We start from the raw sequence: 22,783 nt of genomic DNA, 5'->3' as shown, positions 1-22,783 counted from the left end.
TGCCCTTTCCCATCCCCTTCCCCCCCACATATACACACATAGAAACACAAACACACACATGGTACCGGGCTTTGCGGAAGGGGCAGAGGGAGGAGAAGATGGCAAGGTCCCTGCCGGTCCGACGGGGAGACAGGATAAATACAGATACATAAACACCCAGCTAAACATAAACCACAAGTGGCAGAAGCGTAGAAACACATCCAAAAGCCACCTAGAAACAGAAATAGCAGAGCCATGATTTAGAGGCATCCACTGGCAACGAGAGACTCCTGGAGTGATCGAGGGGTCTTAAGTCGGGCTCGGTGAACTTGGAAAGGCTTCCCAGAGGAGGTGGGTTTTAAGGAATTCTGAGGCAGGGAGGGATCGTGTCTAAGAGAGAGCGGGGAGGGTGTTCCCCGGGGGGAGGGGTGTCCTCCCCGGGAAGGACTCGAAGAGACTTTTGGGGGGCTAGAATTGAGCTCATTCGGCACCGGCATCGGTGTAAAAGTGGGTGCTGCTCTTAATGCTACGTCGTCTATCTGTACCCTTGGTGGGCGAGGAGGACAGAACATTCCTGCAGAAGAAAAATCCATCCTCTCCCGCCCTAGTGGTTAGTCCATCACTTCTGCCTATCGTGGCTCTCGCCAAACTCGAGGGCAGACAGCGTGTTTCCATTCAGTCAGCGAGGTGGGTCCCGCCGACCCCCTCGGCTCCGGGCGGTGACCCCTCCGGTCCCCTAGCCCCTGGGCGGTGACCCCTCCGGCCCCCTCGCCCTGGGCAGTGATGCCTCCGGCCTTTTTGCCCCCGGGCAGTGATCCCAACGGCCCCTTTCCCCCAGGTGGTGAACTCGCGAACTCGCCGGCCCCTTCACCCCCAGATGATGGCCTGCTGGCTCCTCACCCCTGCTGGCTCCTCACCCCTCGGCAGCGACCCCTTCCCCAGGCCCCTTCGTCTCCAGGCGGTGACCTCCCCTCTCAGACCCCCTCATCCCTGGGCAGTAACTCCTCTGGCTCCTCACCCTCAAGTGGTGACCCTTCTCCCCCAGGGAGTGACCTGCCGGCCTCTCCCCCCCGGGCAGTGACCCCGCCTCCCCCCTCGCTTCCGGGCGGGCGACCCCGGCGGCCAGTACTCACCGCGGCTCTCCCCGGCAGGTCTATAACCTGACTCAGGAGTTCTTCCAGCGAGGCAAACCAGTCAACGCCGAGAGCCAGAATAGCGTGGGCGTCTTCACACGCGATGTGGTGCGGAAGCGCATCAAAGCCGACCCGGACGACTCGGAGACCACCAAGCGCCTGAAGCTGGCCATGATCCAGCAGTACCTGAAGGTTCGCCCCGTTACCCCTGCCCGCCCCGCTGCCTCGCTCGCCATCGATGTGTGGACACCCCACCCGGACCGGCGCGTGCTGACCCGAGGCCCCAGCGCACGCCGGGACTCGTAGCGCAGGCGTCCTCAAATGCCGAGGAGCTAAGCCGCCCTGCATTCCACCCCTCCCTCATTCTCAGAGCCACTTCGAGGGAAGGCCCATGTTAGCTGGGAATGATTTTTACAAACAGAATCATCCAAGAGTCCAGCCGGCTGCCCCCAGATGAACAGCTTCTGGCTGCCCTCCCTGCTCCCCGAGGTGCCCTCTCTCCACCGCTTTTGATCTGTGAAGAAAATCATTTTGAAAGCCAGCCATTTTATCTGTACTGTTGATAATCACCCTCCTCAGAGGTGGACAACTCCATCTGGAGGAGACCTATCTGTTCGGCCCCGGCCTGGGGCTCCCTCTTCAGAGGCCTGTGGGGCTCCAGATTTAGTCCTGGAGCCCTGGCCTCCGTAACCTTGGGAAGTTTGGGAACGTCCCGTGTCTCCTTCCCCGACCATTTTCCCACCACCGGGTAGTCATTTAAGAATTTCCTGGGTAATCCCAGACTGAACACAGGCCTGGAGGTCAGACGACCCGGCTTTCCGTCTTGGCTCCACCACTTGCCTGCTGTGTGACCTTGGGCAGCTTGTTTAATTTCTCAGACCCTCACCTCAACTGTCAAATGGGGATTCAATGTCTGTTCTCTCTCCTACTTAGCCGCTGAGGCCCATGTGGGACAGGTACTCAGGACTCCAGTGGCTTGAACAGTGCTTGATACACAGTAAAGGGGGTGCGTGACGTAGTGGATAGAGCCCGGGCCTGGGAGTCACCAGGTCAAGGGTTCTAATCCCGGCTCTGCCACTTGTCTGCCGTGTGGCCTCCTGCAAATCACTTAACTTCCCTGTACCTCAGTTACCTCATCTGTATGATGGAGATTAAGACACTGAGTCCCATGTGGGACATGGACTGTGTCCAATCTGATTTGTTTGTGTCCACCCCAGCACTTAGTATAGTGCTTGGTACATATTAAGTGCTTAACAAATATTATTATTATTATATTAAACACTTAAATACCATAAAAAATTGCTACCTGAGCCCTGGGGTGCTGAGTTTGCCCAGTTTGGGCTTCTGGCAGCCCTTGACGTTTCAGAATTCTGGGACTGACAGGGAGGGTCACCGACCAGCTCTTCTGAGTCCACGGACCCCCTGGCCATCCAGAGCCCACATCCAAGAACGCGGCCTTTGTTCCATTACCTGTGCTAGTGGAGGGGGTGAGTGGCTCGGATGATACGGAATGACAGGTAATACCGAGCAGCAGTGGAGGCTGGGACCCTGCTGGGGAGAGGGGGAGCATGGCATTGAACTCCACTTAGGCCTTGAGGGGACACAGCCTCGTATCGGTGGATCTGGGAGAGAGGTGACCCGGGGGGAGCAGGAGGGGGCAGAGAAGGCAAGTTGTGCGAGTCGAAACCGACTGCCACGGATGATCCACACAAAATGGGTCAGGGAGAGTCCTCCCCAACTTAAGGGAAGGCCACATTGACCCGAGCCAATAATAATGTTAATTGTGGTGTTAAGTGTTTCCTATATGCCAAGCACTGGACTAAGCACTGGGGTAGATACAAGATAATCAGGTTGGACACGGTTCAAGTCCCACTGGAGGGTCATAGTCCAAGGGAGGGAGAGCAGCAATCTTATCTCCATTTTACAGATGAGGAAATAGAGTGAAGGAGCTCGGCCACGGTCACCCGGGAGGTCGGTGGCAGAGCCGGGATCGGGCCCGGGTCCTCCGTCTCCTGGCCCGGGCTCCTCCCGCTAGGCCGCACCGATGCCTCCTGACCTCTTTCCTGTCTCCCGCTCCGTCCACCACAGGTGGAGAGCTGCGAGAGCAGCTCCCACAGCATGGACGAGGTGTCCCTCAGCGCCTTCGGAGAGTGGACGGAGATCCCGGGGGCCCACCACGTCATCCCCTGCGGCTTCGTCCGGATCGTGGAGCTGCTGGCCCAGCCCATCCCGCGCTCCGTCATCCAGCTGGGCAAGCCGGTCCGCTGCGTGCACTGGGACCAGGCCGCCCCCGGGAGCCCCGAGATCGAGCCGGCCGGCGACCACAACCGCGACCGGGGCGGGAACCGGGAGGGCCACCGGGAGGAGGACCGGGAGGACGGGGAGGGGCGGCGGGGACGGGTCTTCGTGGAGTGCGAGGACTGCGAGGTGATCCCCGCCGACCACGTCATCGTCACCGTGTCCCTGGGGGTCCTGAAGAAATACCACGAGACCCTGTTCCGGCCGGGGCTGCCCGAGGAGAAGGTGGCGGCCATCCAGAAGCTGGGCATCAGCACCACCGACAAGATCTTCCTGGAGTTCGAGGAGCCCTTCTGGAGCCCCGAATGCAACAGCATCCAGTTCGTGTGGGAGGACGAGGCGGAGAGCGAGACCCTCACCTACCCCGAGGGGCTGTGGTACAAGAAGATCTGCAGCTTCGACGTGCTGTACCCGCCCGAGCGTTACGGCCACGTGCTGAGCGGCTGGATCTGCGGCGAGGAGGCCCTCGTCATGGAGCGCTGCGACGACGAGACCGTGGCCGAGACCTGCACCGAGATGCTGCGCAGGTTTACAGGTGGGCGGGGCCGGGCGAGGCGGCGGGATCCCTTTGGGGGAGCGGGCGTTGCCCCCTTTCGGGGGCGGGGACGGGCCATTCCCCACAGGCCCTGCAGGACTCCCCCTCTAGACTCTGTCTCCCCCTCTAGACTGTGAGCTCCTTGTGGGTAGGGAATGTCTCCTCTTTGTTCTTGTGCTCTCCCAAGTGCTCACTGTAGTGCTTTGCACACAGGCGCTCAATAAATACGATTGAATGAAGGAATGAGTGACTCCTGTCCCCGAGCCCAGACAGTCGAATCTTCACTGGGCCCGGGAAGCAGCAGGTTTATCCTGTAGAGGACAGAGCTGCAGGGACCAGGCCTTTCCTGGGGTGGGGGAAAGAGGATCGAGAGGCTTTGTGGTGGGACACGGGGCCCCTCCCGTGTCGGGGTTTGACCTAAGAACAGTGGAGGGGCGTCCCTTCTCCTGGTGGGGAGGGATGGAAAGTGCCACTGGGAACCTGGTCTGGGGCATCATCCCCCGTTGACCCGTGGATATCGAACCTGTGGGCCTCAGTTTCTCCCCTAAAATGGGGATTAGAATAGTATCTGTGGTTTTGGTTCAGTGTTTGTTAGGTGCCTAGACTGTAATAAGCTCTGAGGTAGAGACAAGATAATCATGTTGGACACGGTCCCTCACCCACATGGGGTTCACAGTCTAAGGGGGAGGGAGAAAAGATATTTCATCCCCTTTTTACAGATGAGGAAAACTGAGGCACAGAGAAATGAAGTGACTTTTCCAAGATTGAACCCAGATCTCCAGGATCCCAGTACTGTGCTCCTCCCACTAGGCCGCCCCTTCTACCCCACCCCAGTGATCTTGTCCCGGAAGCCTGTTCGTCTGGTGGTATTTTACTGGGTGAGCAGCAGAAGGCAGGGATGAAATCCTGGCAGTGATTGGTGGAGCACCGCAACAGTTGAGAAGCAGCAAGGCCTAGTGGTTAGAGCACGGTCCTGGGAGTCAGAAGGACCTGGATTTTAATCCCGGCTCTGCCATTTGTCTGCTGTGAGACCTTGGGCAAGTCATTTCACTTCTCTGGACCTCAGTTACCTCCTCTGTAAAATGGGGGTTAATACTGTGAGCCCTATGTGAGACATGGAACGTGTCCAACCTGATTAATAATAATAATAGTAATAATGATGGTATTTGTTAAGCGCTTACTATGTGCCAAGCACTATTCTAAGCGCTGGGATAAATACAGAGTAATCCGGTTGTCCCACGTGGGGTTCACAGTCTTAGTCCCCATTTTACAGATACGGTAAACAAGGCACAGAGAAGTGAAGTGGCTTGCCCAGGCCACACAGCAGACAAGTGGAGATAGCTACCCCAGGGCTTGGTACAGTGCCCGGCACATAGTAAGTGCTTAACAAATATGATAAATGAAGAAAAGATTGTATGATCTTTGAGAGTCGAAATCGTGTCTGTCATCTCTGTTGTACTATTCCAAGTACTTAATACAGTGCTTTGTTCATAGGAGGCACTCAATAAATACTAGCGATTGATTGATCGATTGATTGCATGACTGACTTCAGGCTCAGCAAGCCATCTGGGAAAGGAATCATCCCCCCGCATCAGGCTTCCCCGGGGACGACCTCCGAGCAGAGCCGGATTATCTTTCCACCAGACTCGGGGCTATTTGATTTCAGTCAATTATATTTATTGAGCGCTTACTGTGTGCAGAGCCCTCTACTAAGCACTTAGAAAAGCACAATAAAACAGAATTGGGAGACACATTTCCTGCAAAAGGTGAGGTTTCCTGAGCCCCCTGGAGATAAATGTTCCTTCTGATTTTTAATCCAAAAAATTGAAATTCTGCTACGATGTCACTCTTCTACAAAGCTTAAAGCCATCTGCGTTTCGGTGTGAATGCGTTTATAATGCAGTTTTAATTCAAAATAGCCTACTTCTTTCTTAGAACAGCTGTTCGATATCCCAAATCATCACATAAATTTTTATATTTTTAAATGTATATAATTATGGATATATTTTGTCAATCAATCAGTGGCATTTATTGAGCACTTACTATGTGCAGAGCACTGTACTAAGCATTTGGGACAGTATAATATAAAGGGTTGGTAGGGATCTGCTTCCTGTGAGCTTACCATCTAGAGGGGGACACAGACATTCCAAACATGAGAAGCGACGTGGTCTAGTGGCTAGAACACAGGCCTGGGAGTCAGAAGGACCTGGGTTCTAATCCCAGCTCTGCCACTTGTCTGCTGTGTGACTTTGAGCAAGTCACTTGACTTCTCTGTGCCTCAGTGATGACTTCATCTGTAAAATGAGGATCGAGACTGTGAGCCCCATGTGGGACAGGGACTGCGTCCACCCTGATTTGCTTGCATCCACCCCAGTGCTTAGTTCAGTGCCTGGCACACAGAAAACGTTTAAACAAATACCACTAAAAAAATTTAATAGAAATAAATTGCAGATATGTAGAGAAGCAGTGTGGCTCAGTGGAAAGAGCCCGGGCTTGGGAGTCAGAGCTCATGGGTTCGAATCCCGGCTCTTCCACTTGGCAGCTGTGTGACTGTGGGCAAGTCACTTCACTTGTCTGTGCCTCAGTTACCTCATCTGGAAAATGGGGATTAACTGTGACCCTCACGTGGGACAACCCGATTACCCTGTATCTACCCCAGTGCTTAGAACAGTGCCCTTGCCATTGTAAGCGCTTAACAAATACCAACATTATTATTATTATTATTACCTAAGTCCTGTGGGACTGAAGAAATGGTGAATAAAGAGTACAAATCCAATTACAAGGGTGACGCAGAAGGGAGTGGGAGAAGAGGAAAGGGGGAAATTGTGCCTTCAGTAAAGCTTTGAAGTTGGGGAGAGTTATTGTCTGTCAGATATAAAGAGGGAGGGCTTTCCAGGCCAGAGGCAGGACTTAGGTGAGGGCTCAGCGGCAAGATAGACGAGGTAGTGAGTAGGTTGGCATTAGAGGAGCCCAACTCAGTGTGCGGGCTGGGTTGTAGTAGGAGAGCAGTGAGGTAAGGTGATCGAGTGCCTTAAAGTCCTCTTTGTTGAGGAACTTCAGGGCTCCACCTTTCCGCTAATAACCATTGCGGACCTGAAGATTGTTATTCAGCCCCCCTCTGCTTATTGTTTTGTGAGGTATGTTGTGTCTACCCCAGTCCTTCGCCCAGCGCTTAGAAACTAGAAAGTGCTAAACCGTCTGTCACTTGTCTGTTGTGTGACCTCGGGCAAGTCGCTCAACCCCTCTATCCCTAGTTCCCTCATCTGCAAAATGGGGATTAAGATTGTGAGCCCTCTGTGGGACAGGGACTGTGTCTAACCCCATTAGCTTGTATCTACCCCAGCGCTTAGTACGGTGCCTGGCACATAGTAAGTGCTTAGCAAATACCATTAAAAAAAATCCATTAATCGGCTCATTAGATGAGTCATCGTCTCCCCGTGACTCCCCTGGGCCGCTCACTCTCCTCCGTCCCTTGGAGAGAACTCATAGATGTGTTTTAGACCTCGAGTCCCTGGAACCAGAGTCCCCCCCGTCAGGCTCAGAGGCGTGTGGAGACCCCAGGCGTGCCTCTTCTCCCAAGAATGTCAAAGCTATCATGCAGTGGGCTCTGCCCTTCCCTCCCACCAGCTGGGGCCTTCCAGCCGGTGGCTTTCTGTCACCATCCTCCCCGTCCTTCTCCTCGGCCCCCTCTGATTTACCTCATGGTCTCAGAGCTGTAGCTGGGCCATTCTGGGAGAAAGCTCTGCACATCTCAGCTGGGGCCTCAGCTCAGAGATGCTCTGGGCCAGGGGACACAGCCTTAAATAGCAGCAGGGGGGAGTTGGATCGGGCGGGAGGATTAACTTCCTGTCTGTTGGGGGATTCGGCCTGGATAGGCGATCCGGGTAGAGTGAGGATCTCCATCCCCGGGGGCGGTCTGTAACCCCAAGACTCGATCCCATCCTTCCCTAACAGCACTAATCGTGGTATTTGTTCAGCACTTACTACGTGCCAAGCACCGTACCGAGCACTGGGGTTAGATATAAAATAGACTGGAGGTAGCCTCTCTCCCACACGGGGGTCACAGCCTAAGGGGAAAATCAGAACAGGTGTCAAATACCCATTTTACAGATTAAGAAACTGAGAAAGTGAAATGACTTGCCGAGGTTCACACAGTAGGCAATTGGTAGCATGGCCTAGTGGAAAGATCACAGGCCTCGGAGTCAGAGGACCTGGGTTCTAATCCTGGGTGCGCCGCTACTCTGCTGAGTGACCTTAGGCAACTCCTCTGTGCCTCAGGTACCTCATCTGTAAAATGGGGACCAAGACTGTGAACCCCAAGTGGAACACGGACTGTATCCAGTCTGATTAAGTTGTATCCGCCCCGGCACTTGGTACGGTGCCTGGCACCTAGTGAGTACTTAACAGATATGACTAAAGAAAAGAAAAAGGGGTGGAACTGGGGTGAAAACCCAGGTCCTCCAACTCCCAGACCTGTACTGTATCCACGAGTCCAGGGTGCTTTCCCTGAGGGCTTAGGACCCAGAGGCGGGGGATGGACAAGATGGCCTCTCTGCCTCTGTCTTAGGGGGTTGGATCGGGTGGTCCTCCGAGGCCTTCTTTTAGGATCCGAGCACGGAGTGGCAGGGTAGGGGGATGAGGGGGCATCGGTCCCAGCCTGCGTTGACTTCGGCTCCTCCGCTCAGCTCTTCCGCTTGCCTCTCCGCAGGGAACCCCAATATCCCGAAGCCCCGCCGGATCCTCCGCTCCTCCTGGGGCAGCAACCCCCACTTCCGGGGGTCTTACTCGTACACCCAGGTGGGGTCGAGCGGGGCCGACGTGGAGCGGCTGGCCAAGCCCCTGCCGTACCCGGAGAGCTCCAAGACTGTGGTGGGTATCGCCGGACCCTGGGGGGCGGTGGGTCTGCCTCCCTCTGTCCCCCCACCCTCGCCAACTGCCCCCAGGGACCCTCTGTGGGAGTGCCCCTTGCTGACCCTTGCAGGTCTGGCCCCTGTCCGTGCCCCCCTCCCCCATGCCTCCCAGCCTCCCCTGGGGACCCTCGTGAGTGCCCCATATTGACTCTCATAGGTCAGCCCACTGTCTGCCAATGTTCCCCTCCCCCTCTGCCCCCCCAGAGACCCTCTGTGGGAGTGCTCGGAGCTGACCCTTACAAAGCCCAGCCCAGACCCAGCCAGGGCTGCCCTCCCCCTCCACTGGGCCTACAGCCCCCGACCCCCCGATCCCCAACAGTGTGGACCACCCGGCGGGTCCCCGGCCGGCTCCTAATGCGCGTCCGGTCTGGCGAGCGGGCGAGGGGCCGGGAAGCCGACCTCCGGGGGACGGCCTCTTTGGCCAGTGACCTACCCGCCCCCTCAGCCAATGCAGGTGCTGTTCTCTGGGGAGGCGACGGACCGGAAGTATTACTCGACCACCCATGGGGCTCTGCTGTCCGGCCAGCGTGAGGCGGCCCGCCTCATCGACATGTACCAAGACCTTTGGCGAGATGAGAATTGACCGCCCCCAGCTGGTGTTCACCCGCCGACTCGATCCCGCTGAGCGCCGGGGGCTCTCATCGATTTTTGATTTGGGGGGGTCCTTAGTAGGGTGATTTTTATCTTTTTTATATTGATCCTAACCAAACAAGTCAGCAACTGTAGCTTATTTCTCACGTACTGTATTGTTCTGAGGATGGGGGCGCTCTCTCTCTCTCGCTGCCTCTGTCTTTTTCTGTCTCTCTCTCTCTCTCTCTCTCTCTCTCGCTGTCTCTCTCTGTCCCCTCACTTAGTTGATCTCCTCTGGGTGGCATCTTGTTCCAAGGGTTGAACGCTTCCTGGTTCTGTCTGAATGTCCTTTTTCCTGTATAGTAAGTGCCTTCAATACTAAACCATTGGAATAAAAATAGGTTTGAGCATTGCCGTTCAGACCATCTCTTTCTTGAAAGTTTCCACGCGATGGGCCGAGAGGAGGAGACGGAGAGGAAGGGCCTCGGGGGAGACCTTGAATTTGACAAGCTTGTGTTTTTCCATCAGTGATCTCATTTTATCTGAACATCCCTGGGAGGCGGGGAGAGGCATATCCCCATTTTACGGTGAGGGAGCTGAGGTTTAGAGAGGTTGAGTTCCCTTAGACTGCACTGCAAGCTCGCAGCACAGCAAGACCAGAGCCAGGGCCTCCTGACTCCTCTCTCCCCTGACCAGGCCGTCTTGCAAAGACGGACAGGCTTGTTTGTCCTCAGGAAATGGTGTCGTCTCCTGGAAAGAGCCCAGGCCTAGAAGTCAGAGGCTCCTCCACTTGGGTGCTGGGTGACCCTGGGCAAGTCACCTAACTTCTCTGTGCCTCAGTCCCCTCATCTGTTCTGCCTCCTCCTTAGTCCGTGAACACCCCCGTGGGACAGGGGCTGCGTCCGTCCAGATAATCCCATGTCGCCCCTTGCAGTTAGTACGGTGTTAGCACCCACAGTTATTATTATGATTTAATAAAGAACCCCCTCCACACCCCAAGCACACGGGTGAGTGAGCACTGTGATGGTGATTAGGGCTCACCAGACCAGAGGGATTGTTATAGTGCGGTGGAATTAAGGCAGATTTGGGAAGAAAATTTCCTCGATCCCAGGTCAGCAATTGGCAGGGTCATCCTGATGCTCACCTCACTGTTGGGCCTCTAATTCATTCATTCATTCATTCAATCATATTTATTGAGCACTTATTATGTGCAGAGCACTGTACTAAGCACTTGGAATGTACAGTTCGGCAACAGATCGAAATAATCCCTGCCCAACAACGGGCTCACAGTCTAAAAGGGGGAGACGGAAAACAAAACAAAACAAGTAGGCAGGCATCGATACCATCTGATCCACCGACTGCTTTGCTGGGAAAGAGTCGGTGTGTGAGGCCACCTGAATTAAAAGTGTGGAAAATTGGGTTCCTCCTCCCCTCGGAGGAGGGGCACTCAGATGGCATTTCAGATGCCGTGTTCAGTGGCTTTTTCTCGGGTGTCGGGCATCGCTCCGCATAGAGGCCAGAAGGCCAAAGGCAGTTCTTTAAAATGCTCAAGTCTGGACGTAAAGAGGAACCGGCTCTTCAACTCGCTGAAGGTCAGACCCGAAACTGCAGCAGGAAGGCTTCGGGTCAAACCTAAGGAAGAACCGTCCATCTGTGAGACACTTTGACACTGGGCAAGGAGAAGACGGGAGCTGGAGGGAAGAGGAGCGGGAGAAGAAGTCAGTCTTACCTACCCTTGTCTCCGGGCAGGAGTCGTGCCTTGAAATCCTGTGGGTTGCTGCAAAGGATGCATTCACCAACTCTCCCTGAAGTAGGTAGGTTTATCCCCAAATTCTGGATTTTTCATTTTACAATGTCCTTCTCCCATGCTGAAAAGGCATTGTCCATCCTAGGCGGGTTGGATTACTCGCAGGGACTTGCAGAGAGGTGATCAGGTAGCGCTTGCTTTATGCTAACTCTCTGGTATTGTATTCTCCCAAGTGCTTAGTACAGTGCTCTGCACCAAGTTAAGTCCTCAATAAATATAACTGACTGATTGATTGATTCTAAGCACTGGGATAAATCCCACATGGGGGGGTCACAGTCTAAGATCCAGGAAGAACAGGTATTATATCTGCATCTTTTAGATGAGGGAACTGAGGCATCAGTGGTCTTCCTGATCTCTTCCCGATGAAATGATCCAGCGGTAGGTCGGTTGGTCAGCAGCTTGTGGGATTTAGGATAGACTGAAAGAACTTTTTGACCAGTTTGCAAGATGGGAGAGCCAAGGAACAGAGGGAGACTGAGGGCTTTACACTCAGGTGAAAGTCTCCTCCGTATGAGGAGATTCATTGTGCCTCTTCCTGGAGGCAGAGGAATAGAACTAATGACCTCCCAGGCTGAGGAGCCTACATTTTCCAGAATTTTGTTGACCTGCGCAGGGAAGCTTTAGTTTTCTGGTCCTGTGTCCTTCTACCATTAATAATAATACAAATTTTAAGAAAATAATACTGGCATTTAAGCACTTACTGTGGGCCAAGCAGTATGCTACGCTCCGAGGTAGATACACTACAGTCAGACCAGACACATTCCTTACCCCATACTCAGCTCACAGGCTAAGGGGGAGGAAGAACAGGTATTTCACCTCCATTGTAGAAATGAGGACACTGAGGCCCAGAGAAGTTCAGTGCCGTGGCTGAGGTCACACAGCAGGCAAGTGACCGAGCCAGGATTAGAACCCACTGGGACCGGAACTCCTATTCCTTTTGCTTCTGAGACCAAATGTGGCCTTTACTGAGTGCTTACTGTGTGTGGAACACTGGACTAAATGGGTGCGGGAGGACAATACAAGGGAGTTGGGAGATGCAATCTCTGGCCACACAAGGTTTCTTGTGTCCTGGTAGTCAATACTCTGTGAGCCCTAAGGTCAGACCTGCTCCCAGACCACCCAGAATGGCCCAGGAATGCCAGGATATGGTGGGGGAGATGGTGGAGTCAAGTATGAGCACCTAGAGTTTCCTACTCCAGGAAACCCTCCCCCCTTTCCTCCCCATCCCCCTACTGCTTCTCTTCCTCCTCCCTCACCTCCTTCTCCTCTTCGCTTTCTTTCTCCACCTTACCCTCCTCGTCTCCTTCCCCTTCTTCCCTCTCCCCTGCCCATCTTCTTTCTGCCCCTCTTGTTTTTTCTACTCCTCTACCTCCTCCTCAATCGATCAATGGATTCACTGAGTGCTTATTGTGTACTGAACACTGTATTAAGCACTTGGGAGAGTACGATATCTTCACTCTCCTCCCCCTCCCGCCCCCTTCCACCCTCTCTCCCTCCCCTCCCCCTTTCTCCTATTCCTCCAGCACAGTGGATGTTTTTTGGGTGCACGACCCCTCTCCTCATAGTCCCTCGGGATTCCCAGCCCACCACCCCTTTGGCCCAAACTCAACTGGCCACGGCCTCTCCGGGCCCCTACTCCCCACCTGATGCCCCTTGCAGGAGCCACCCGGTCGATCTCAGCCACCCACTGCCTCCAACGCTGGATGTTGGGCCGGGCCGCTGTGGGGGTGGAGGGGTTGGGGAGTATCCTGGCCAAGCCGCCGCTGGCCTCCGGACAAAGAGGGTTGGGGTTCAGGCTAGCCTTGGGGTGCAGGCTGGCCTTCAGGCAGGAGAATCAGGGTGTGGGCTGGCCTCCTGGCGGGAGGAGCCGGCCTCGGGATGCAGGCAGGCCTCCGGGAAGGAGAGTCGGGGTGCAGGCCGGCCTCTGAGCAGAAGAGTCGGGGTGCAGGCTGGCCTCGGGATGCAGGCAGGCCTCCGGGAAGGAGAGTCGGGATGCAGGCCGGCCTCTGAGCAGAAGAGTCGGGATGCAGGCCGGCCTCGGGATGCAGGCTGCTTCAGGGTGCTCGTTGGCCTCCAGGCAGGAGAGTCGGAGTGCAGGCTGGCCTCAGGGTGCGGGCTGGCCTCCGGGTTTCAGGTTGGTCTCGGGCATCCTGACACGCCTCAAGTCCCCCGTACGGTCCAGATTCTGGACTGAGCAGAAGTGTCAGGGTGCGGGCCGGCCTTGGAGTGCAGACCAGCCTCTGAGCAAGAGAGTCAGGGTGCGGGCTGGCTTCGGGGTGCTGGCCGGCCTCTGCACAGGAGGGTCGGGGTGCAGGCTGGTCTCGGAGTGCAAGCTGACTTTGGGGTGCTGGTTGGCCTCCGGGCAGGAGGGTCGGGGTGCAGGCTGACCTCGGGGTGCGGGCCGGCCTCGGGCATCCCGACAGCCATCGTGTCCCCCGAGCGCAGGGCTCCGGCCCCCTCTGCTGGGTGAGGCCGCCTCCACATCCCGACATCCCGGGGAAACCCACGACTGCCGCTGGAAAACCCATCCCTAATAATCGCCGTGTTTCCAGTGACGGTGTAGGGATCCGAAAGCTGGGCGGTGAAAGCACAGCATAGAAAGAGCGTCGACTGTTTTGAAATACGGCATTGGCGAAGGCTTTTCAGAATATCGTGGACTGCCCGAAAGACAGACAAATTAATTTTGGAGCAAATTAAACCAAAGCGGTCTTTGGAAGGCCAAATGACTCGACTTAGATTATCATATTTTGGACACATAATCAGGAGGACTAATTCTCTGGAGAAGACACTAATGCTAGGGAAAGTCCAGGGAAAACGTGGAAGAGGCAGCCCGGCAGCTAAACGGATAGAGATCATGACAACGGTAACAGAAAAAATGTTAGAAAGGTTGTAGATTATGGCAGAGGACAGGATGTTCTGGAGAAATGGAGAAATCCCAACAGCTGTGCCCCCACCCCTGGGAACCCCAAGGAACACCCATCCCCATTGCTCAGGATGAGCTGGCATCTCCGCCCCCCAAACGAATCTACTCTTAGCCTGCCAGGGCAGCCTTGAACAGTCAAGAGGAGGGGCTGGATTCATTCCCCTGCTTGCCCTCCAAAGTGTGATAGCCACAGCAACGTTCTCCAACCTCTCTGCCCTCCCCCCAACCCCTCTGGCCCCTCTGCCTTCCCGGCCATGCCCTTCCAACCCCATTTGCCCTCCCCACCTTACCCATTGGCCTCTCCGCCCCTTCGGCCCCGCTCATTCAGCCTTTCTCCCCTCCCTGCTCTGCCCATCTAGGCCCTCTGCCCTCTCTGCCCTGTCCATCTGATCCCCCTGTCCTCCCTGCCTTGTTCCTCTGGCCCTTCTGCTCTTCCCACCCTGCCCATCTGGACCCTCTACCCTCCCTGCCCTGCCTCTCTGGTCCCTGCTCTGCCCCTCTGCCTGCCCCCCACCCCTCTGCTCCTTATGCCCTCCCTGCCCTCTTTTGGGCCATGCAGGGGTCAGGAGGAGCCAGTGGAAGAACTCCTGACCCTGCCACTGACTTTTCTTGGATAACCTCTTGACCTCCCAGGGCCTCAGGTTCCTCACCTGTAAAGTCACCCTATTATCATTCCGTTGTTGATCCAGGGACTCACCCCTTACTGTCTTTAGAGGTGACTCTCCTTCCTGAAGACGACTCCTCGGATCTTAGAAAATGGGGGGCAGAATGGGGGGCAGCCTAGCTCAGCTCTTGCGCTGATTGGAAGTTGAGCACAGGCTGTAGGCTGGACCAGGCCCCTCCTTGCCCTTCGCAAGGAATCCCTCCTCCATATGTTCCCGGCTTCTTCAAACCAGATGACAAGTTCAAGCTAAAACGGTCCCAGAGCTGCTGTGGCTGGGAACGGGTCTCCTGGGTCCCTGGGGAGAGGAATGATTCCATGGCTTTGGGAACATTTGTGTGTGTGTGTGTGTGTGTGTGTGTGTGTGTGTGTGTTGTGGGGGGAGGGCAGAAGGAGGAAGAGCAGGAGGAGGAGGAAGAGGGGGAGAATGAGGAGGAGGATCAGGAGCAGAACAGGAGGAGCAGAAGGAAGAAGAGGAGGAGGAAAAGGAGGAGGAGAAGCAGGAGTTAGGGGAGAAAGGAGAGGAGGAGGAGGAGCAGGGGAGGAAGAGGGGGAGAATGAGGAGGAGGAGAAAGGAGAAGGAAGATGAGAAGGAGGAGGAAGAAGAGAAGGACAGGGGAGGATAGGAAGTGGTCTGAAAGCACTTTTTTCCTGTGGAAGTGGGTTGGAGGTCCACTGCCCCAGTCCCAGCCGGCATCTAAAGCACAAAAGATGCCGAAGGTGAATCTGTGGCCAGAAAGCAAAAGCACTCTTCCTCTGCAAGCCCTTAATAACAATAATGTTGGTATTTGTTAAGGGCTTACTATGTGCAGAGCACTGTTCTAAGCTCTGGGGTAGATACAGGGTAATCAGGTTGCCCCACGTGGGGCTCACAGTTAATCCCATTTTACAGATGAGGTAACTGAGGCACAGAGAAGTGACTTGCCCACTGTCACACAGCTGCCAAGTGGCAGAGGCGGGATTCGAACCCATGACATCCGACTCCCAAGCCCGGGGTCTTTCCACTGAGTCGTGCTGCTTCTCAAGACCCCTTAGTGCTTTCAGGTTGAGACCCCTGCCCAGAGGAGATATTCGGGGATGGTGCATTACACCCCTCCAAGGACCTGGCATTAGGGATCTCCAAGCACCCACCCCCAAGGACGTACACAGTTTTGTCCCCAGGGATTTGACGGGGATGGTACGAGCTCTCAGAGCGGATCCGAGAACGAGCCCAAGGCTCTGTCTCCCCCATTGCTCAAACCGTTAGACAACCCCGCTCTGGTGCAAGATGGGGGTTCCTGGGTTTCTGTCCCAGTTCTGCTCTGTTGAGTGACTCTAGACAAGTTGCTTACCCTCTCTGGACATCGATACAATGATCGATCCATCCATCTATCGAGCGTTTACTGAGCACTGGACTAAGTGCTTGGAAAAGTACGATATGGTAGAGTTGTAAGACACGACCCCTGACAACAAGGAGTTTATAAGGGAAATCACTCCTTCCGCTCCGGCCAACCTGGCTGTGTTTTGAAGACCAATAAGCACGTGGATTGAGGAATGTTTAGGCATTAGGCGAGGAATGTGCTTGTGTAAGAAAGTCATTCCCTTTCTTTCTCCTACCTCCCCACTGCACCGTTCAAATATTTATTTCTGGTGTTTCCACTATCGGGGGATTTTGAAGTTTCAGAGATTCTTGAGGCTGCAAACGGGCCCTGTCACGTACTTTTACTACTATATATATTTTTTTCTCTTTATGGTATTTGTTGAGCACTTACTATGTGCCAGGCACTGTACTAAGATCTGGGCTAGGTCCAAGCAAATCAGGTTGGACACAATCTCTGTCCCGTGTGTGGCTAATGATCTTCACCCCCATTTCACAGGTGAGGTCACTTAGGCACAGAGAAGTCAAGTGACTTGTCTGAGGTCACACAGCAGACAAGGGATGGATCCTGGATTCGAACCCAGATCCTTGTGACTCCCAGGCCCGTGCTTTACCCACTAAGCCATACACTACTACTGCTGCAAGTACTACTAATAATAATTAAAAAATCATAGCCTTTGTTTAGTGCTTATTATATAATAATGTTGGTATTTGTTAAGCTCTTACTATGTGCAGGGCACTGTTCTAAGCGCTGGGGTAGATACAGGGTAATCGGGTTGTCCCACGTGAGGCTCACAGTTAATCCCCATTTTACAGATGAGGTAACTGAGGCACAGAGAAGCTAAGTGACTTGCCCACCGTCACACAGCTGACAAGTGGCTGAGCCTGGAGTCGAACCCATGACCTCTGACTCCGAAGCCCGGGCTCTTTCCACTGAGCCACGCTGCTTCCCATTATATGCCATGTGCCGTGCTAAGCGGTGGGGTTGAGGCAGTGTGGCTTAGTGGAAAGAGCACGGTTTTGGAGTCAGAGGTCGTGGGTACTAATCCCGGCTCCGCCACTCGTCTGCTGTGTGATTTTGGGCAAGTCGCTTAATTTCTCTGTGCCTCAGTGACCTCATCTGTAAAACGGGGATCAAGACTGTGAGCCCCAAGTGGGACGACCTAATAGCCTTGTATCTATCCCAGCGCTTAGCACAGTGCTTGGCACCTAGTAAGCGCTTAGCAAATACCAACATCATTATACGAAAGAAGCAGATTTGGCAGAGTCCTTCTCCCAAATAGGGCTCACGGTCTAAATAGGAGGGAGAACAGGTAGTGAAGTGAATTCACTTTCCCAAGGCCACTCAGCAGGCCAGTGGTGGAGCCGGGAATCGATCAGTCAATCAATCAGTGACATTTATTGAGCACTTATTGGGTGGAGAGCACCGTACTCAGCACTTGGGGGAGTAAAATATAACAGGGTTGGTACGCCCGTTCCTCGCCTGTGAAAAGCCTGCGATCTAGAAGGGGAGAATAGAATATGGGTCTCCCGAAACTCAGGTCCACGGTCTTTCCACCTTATTCTCCCTCCCTCCTCCGTCACCTAGGCACTAAAGTCTGTCCGTACCCCTAGGTACATTGATCCCCAGCCCTCAAAACCAGCCCTACAGCCTGAACGTCCAAATCCTTCTACTCCGCTGCTTCCCCAACCTGTAATTTTAATTTTAATCTCGTTGGTATTTGTTAAGCGCTTACTCTGTGCAGAGCACTGTTCTAAGCGCTGGGGTAGATACAGGGTCATCAGGTTGTCCCACGTGAGGCTCACAGTCTTAATCCCCATTTTCCAGATGAGGGGACTGAGGCACCGAGAAGTTAAGTGACTTGCCCACAGTCACACAGCCGACAAGTGGCAGAGCCGGGAATTTTACTTGAATATCCGTCTCCCTCTCTGGATTCTTAGCTCCTTGAGTTGTGTCCGTCAACTCTGTTGCGTTGCACTCTGCTAAGCGCCCAGTACAGTGTTCTGCACTCGGTAAGCACTCCATAAGTAGTGGCAGCGTGGCTCAGTGGAAAGAGCCCGGGCCTCGGAGTCAGAGGTCACGGGTTCGACTCCCGGCTCTGCCACTCGTCAGCTGACTCTGGGCAAGTCACTTCACTTTTCTGTGCCTCAGTTCCCTCATCTGTAAAAGGGGGAGGAAGACTGTGAGCCTGACGTGGGACAACCTGATTGCGCTGTATCTACCCCAGCGCTTAGAACAGTGCTCTGCACATAGTGAGCGCTTAACAAATACCAACATTATAAGTACCCTGGATGGATTGGTGGCTTAGGCTACGCTGCGGTCTCCTCTCAGGTCACAGGAGGGCGCTCTACGTCCAGATTGTCGCCGTATAGCGCGGTCATGGGGCCCAGTGACCACTATGGATCCTTATCCCTGGCCCACTGGTGGCCCTCTCCCTGATGAGAGTGGTCCCAACTCCTGCCCTAAATCCACAGATTTTTTTCTTTTTTTTTAATGGTAGTTATTAAGCACTTAGTATGCGTCAATTACTGTTTAGATCAATTGGGGTAGATTCAGGTTTATCAGGTCAGACCCAATCCCTGTCCCACATGGGGTGCACGATCTAAGTAAGAGGGAGAACAGGATCTGCCCCCTTGCCCGCCCCCCGTTTCTGGGGTAGATACAAGGTAATCAGGTTGTCCCACGTGAGGCTCACAGTTAATCCCCATTTTACCGATGAGGTAACTGAGGCACAGAGAAGAGAAGTGACTTGCCCTCAGTCATACCGTGGACAAGTGGCAGAGGAAATTGAGGCACAGAGAAGTTAAGTGGTTTGCCCAAGGTCACCTAGGAAACAACTGGCAAAGGTGGGAATAGAACCCAGGCCCCCTCCTGATTCTCAGGCCCGTGCTCTTTCCATCAGGCCATAGCCGTTTCCCTCCAGCCTTTCTCCCACTCCCCTGCCACTCAGTTTCCCAGCTCGCTTCTGGGGAACCTGTGACTCTGGAGCTCCTTGAATCTCCGGAGCAGCTTGGGACTGGGGGCGGTGGCGGGGGCGGTGGTGGTCAGTTGTTGTCCTCCAAGGACCCTCTGAAGACTGGAAGATCCAGAAGTGCCTCAGAGCCAGGCACTGGTGGTGATGTCCGCTACGTGCCAGTCCGCCCGGAATCCTTGGGAGCATTCCCCATCGTCCGGTTGGGGAAACCAAGTTTCGGCGAGGATCAGTGACGGGCCCCAGGTCATCCGGCAAGCCCGGCGGTGGAAAGGAAAGAGGATCCCAGAGTTCCCGGCCTCCGTCCCGGTCTGCTTTCCCCTCACCCGGGCGGCCTTCACCGACGCCCTCGGGGCCCAACCTGCTCTGCCCCCGCGGTTGGCACTGAAGCTCCTTTTCCCTAAATTTGGGCATGAAAATGGCCCTGCTTCAGATGAAAATGCCACGATCCTGGTACCTCCCCTCCCAGGAGCCAGAGGCCGTGTGAAAGTAGTACGGCCCTTGCAGAACTTCCAGGTGGGCAGATCCCTTGGGGGGAGTGCCCGCTGGGGAACACAGAATTCCGTTAGAAGGCCAGGCTGTCCTGGAAGACCCACCATGAGGAGCTGGGAGAGGGGATAGGGAGGGGTAGTGTTTGTGGGAGAAGCCTAGGTGCATGATTGTAGGGGATTCTGGCTCAATGGGGGCTTTAGGTGCCGGGGGGGAGGGGAGGGGCAAGATCCTTCCCCTCCAGAAGTACGGTGGCCCAGAGACGCGTCTGTCACCCGAGGGCGGCACTGGTCTTCTCAGGGCACGGAGCTGGCCCGCCCATGCACTCTCTCCCAAGACCCTCCCCGGCCGCAGTGACCCCATGTCCAGCTCGGCCCTGGAAGGCTGCCGAAAGCAAAACTCCCCAGCCGGTCACCAGGCTGAAGAAGTTTATGGCCGCCTGGCATCGCTCCATTTCGCACGCTGGGGACCGCGGGCGGGCTGGCTGGTTCCGGGTCCGCTGTCTCGGGGGATTCTGGTCACTGTTGGATCTGAGGGCCGCCGGTCAATCGATCGACGGCATCTATCGGGCTCCACTGCATACAGAGCACTGTGCTCCGGGGGGAAGCGTGACCCTGAACCCCATCTGGAGTTCCCACAGCTGAGCCGTCCTCAGTCCGGGGCTTCTGGGCAGCCTGGACCACCGGCGCCGGTCCTAAATGGATACAGCTTAACTGGAATTTACGGAAGCAGGGAAGGGGCAGACAGGGCAAGCACGGAATTGCTGTTCCGCAAATCCATCCCCCAGGATGAGGGACACCCAACTGCAGCTGGAGGGAGGCAGATTCAGAGCAAACACAAGTAAACATTTCTTCTCCCAGTGAGGGGTGAGCACGGAGACACCCTTCCTACAGGGAGTTGCGCAGCCAGAAACACCATCTGGTCCAGAGGGGATTGGACAGATACGTGGGCGAGCGGTCCATGCCGGTTCACTGGAGGGACAGTCGGGGATGGAGAGGGGAGAGTCAGGGGTGTTGGATGGTCCATGCTGGGTCACTTGGAGGGCAGTCAGAGATGGAGAGGGGAGAGTCAAGAGGATTAGATGGTCCATACTGGATCCCTGGGGGGACAGTCAGGGATAGAGAGGGGAGAATTGAAGTGTTGGATGATCCATTTTGGATCACTGGAGGGCAGTCAAGGATGGAGAGGGGAGAATTGAAGTGTTGGATGATCCATTTTGGATCACTGGAGAGCAGTCAAGGATGGAGAGGGGAGAATCAAAGTGTTGGATGATCCATATTGGATCACTGGAGGGCAGTCAAGGATGGAGAGGGGAAAGTCAGGGTGTTGGATGGTTTGTGCTGGGTCACTGGAAGGTGAGTCAGGGATGGAGAGGAGAGAGTCAGGGGTGTTGGATGTTCCAACCCAAACCATAAGTGTGGGTGTTGAGGAAAGCAAGCGGCATGCCATTTCTCCAAACGTCCTGGTGACTCAGTTGGGGATAGAGAGTCCTGGGCTGGGCTGGGTGGACTGAGAGGTTGAGCCAGAGTCTTTTTGGTTCCAAGGAGGGTAGGCAATATAGAGCTAATGGATCAGATAAACTTGATTTGGCATCTTTTCTTCCCTGCTTGGAAGCTCTCAAGTCTGTTCAGAGGTCAGGGTGAGGAAGGCTGGGGGTTCATCCTAGAAAGTTGTAGGGTAACTGTGGTATTTGTTAAGCGCTTACTCTGTTCCAAGCACCGTACTAGGCTGTTCCATCCACCGTAGGGTGGATACAAGATAATCAGGTCGGACGCAGTCCCTGTCCCACACAAGGCTCACAGTCTTAGAGGAAGAACAAGTATCGATCCTCATTTTACAGATGAGGAAAATGAGGTCCAGAGAAGTTAAGTAATTTGCCCAAAGTCACACAGCAGGCAAGGGGCAGAGCCAGAACTAGAACTCAGGTCATCTGGCTCCCAGGCCCATTCTCTTTCCACTAGGCCACACTGCTCCACCTCTGCAGATGACACTTGAGGGATAACAGTCCCCGTCAGTCTAAGGAGCTTGGCACCAATCAAGATCTGGGGCCCACCCCAGCCACTGGATCTGACCGACTAATGGTTTGGGCTGGCAGGAGGTCAATCAGATCCTGACCACTGGGAAGGAGTAATGTTGTTCAGTGCCTTATTCCATCCGACCAGGCCTGGGAGAAATTTTTGTGGCTCCCTCGAGTCTGACTCACCTCCATCCCGCTCACCTTGGTCAGAGCAGACGGAGCAGGGGGGGGATTTGTGAGCGGACAAGGGCTGTGCTGGGGACCTCCCTCCCCACCACCCTAGGTTTGGGGGATTCTGTTGAGACGATTTGGGGGCTCTTACTGAAGCCTCCTTTCTACTTCCTTGACACTTTGCACCATTTTTAGGCCCTTCACTCCTTTTCACCTCCTACATGCAGCCCATTTCTACATCTCATGGGTTTTTCTCCCCAGTTTTTCCCAGGTCCACCTCCTTCTTCTCCATCCTCACAGCCAACATCTTGGTTCAAGCCCAGGTCACCTGCCAGCTGGATACTGATTCAGCCTCCCTATAGGTCTCCCTGCTTCCAGCCTCTCCCCTCTGTGGGCTACCCTTCTCTCTGCAACACCCCCCTCAAAAATCTCCAATGGCTACCCATTTCTCCGCCCATCAGAGAGAAACTCCTCATCAGCTCCGACTAGGTCATAAGACCCATGTGGGGTTTCCGTTGCCCTCTCCCAAGTGCATAGTACAGTGTTCTGCGCCCAGTAGCAGCCTAATGAGAACAATGAATCTATTGGCTTCAAGGACCCGATAGGCTGTAAGCCCCTTGAGAGCAAGGATTGTGTCTACCAACTCTGTTGTATTGTATCCATCAATCAAACAATGGTATTTATTGAGTGCTTACTATGCGCAGAGTACTGTACTATGAACGTGGGACAGAACAGGGCAACAGAATTAGCAGATACGGTCCCTGCCCGTAACGAGCTTATACTCTAGAGGGGGAAATACTCTCCCAGAGGCTTAGTACAGTGTTTTGCACACTGCAAGTGCTCAGTAAATGCCACTGATTGAAGGTTTTCCATCAGCTCATTCCTTACATTTCAGTTCTCTTCTCCCGCTCCGCTTTGGTCTCGACTCTTGGTTCCCCCACAGCTAAAGCATTGGTCCCTC

The 22,783-nt window shown here is 54.6% G+C and overlaps 1 protein-coding gene across 2 annotated transcripts in view; it reads left to right on the top strand.

Moving 5' to 3' along the window:
* SMOX (spermine oxidase) overlaps positions 1-9,845 on the top strand; it is a 95,030-nt gene extending 85,185 nt beyond the window's left edge. For both annotated transcript variants that reach the window (XM_029046471.2, XM_029046470.2), the window contains exons 4-7: positions 1,131-1,304; positions 3,201-3,945; positions 8,654-8,814; positions 9,301-9,845. In XM_029046471.2, coding sequence (XP_028902304.1) covers positions 1,131-1,304; positions 3,201-3,945; positions 8,654-8,814; positions 9,301-9,438 — 1,218 coding nt within the window. In that variant the 3' untranslated portion in view covers positions 9,439-9,845. The remainder of the gene's footprint in view (positions 1-1,130; positions 1,305-3,200; positions 3,946-8,653; positions 8,815-9,300) is intronic.
* Positions 9,846-22,783: the final 12,938 nt, after the last annotated feature.

Source organism: Ornithorhynchus anatinus, chromosome 18, assembly GCF_004115215.2.
Source record: "Ornithorhynchus anatinus isolate Pmale09 chromosome 18, mOrnAna1.pri.v4, whole genome shotgun sequence".
Taxonomy (NCBI): domain Eukaryota; kingdom Metazoa; phylum Chordata; class Mammalia; order Monotremata; family Ornithorhynchidae; genus Ornithorhynchus; species Ornithorhynchus anatinus.
This window is presented reverse-complemented; position numbering and strand designations above follow the sequence as displayed.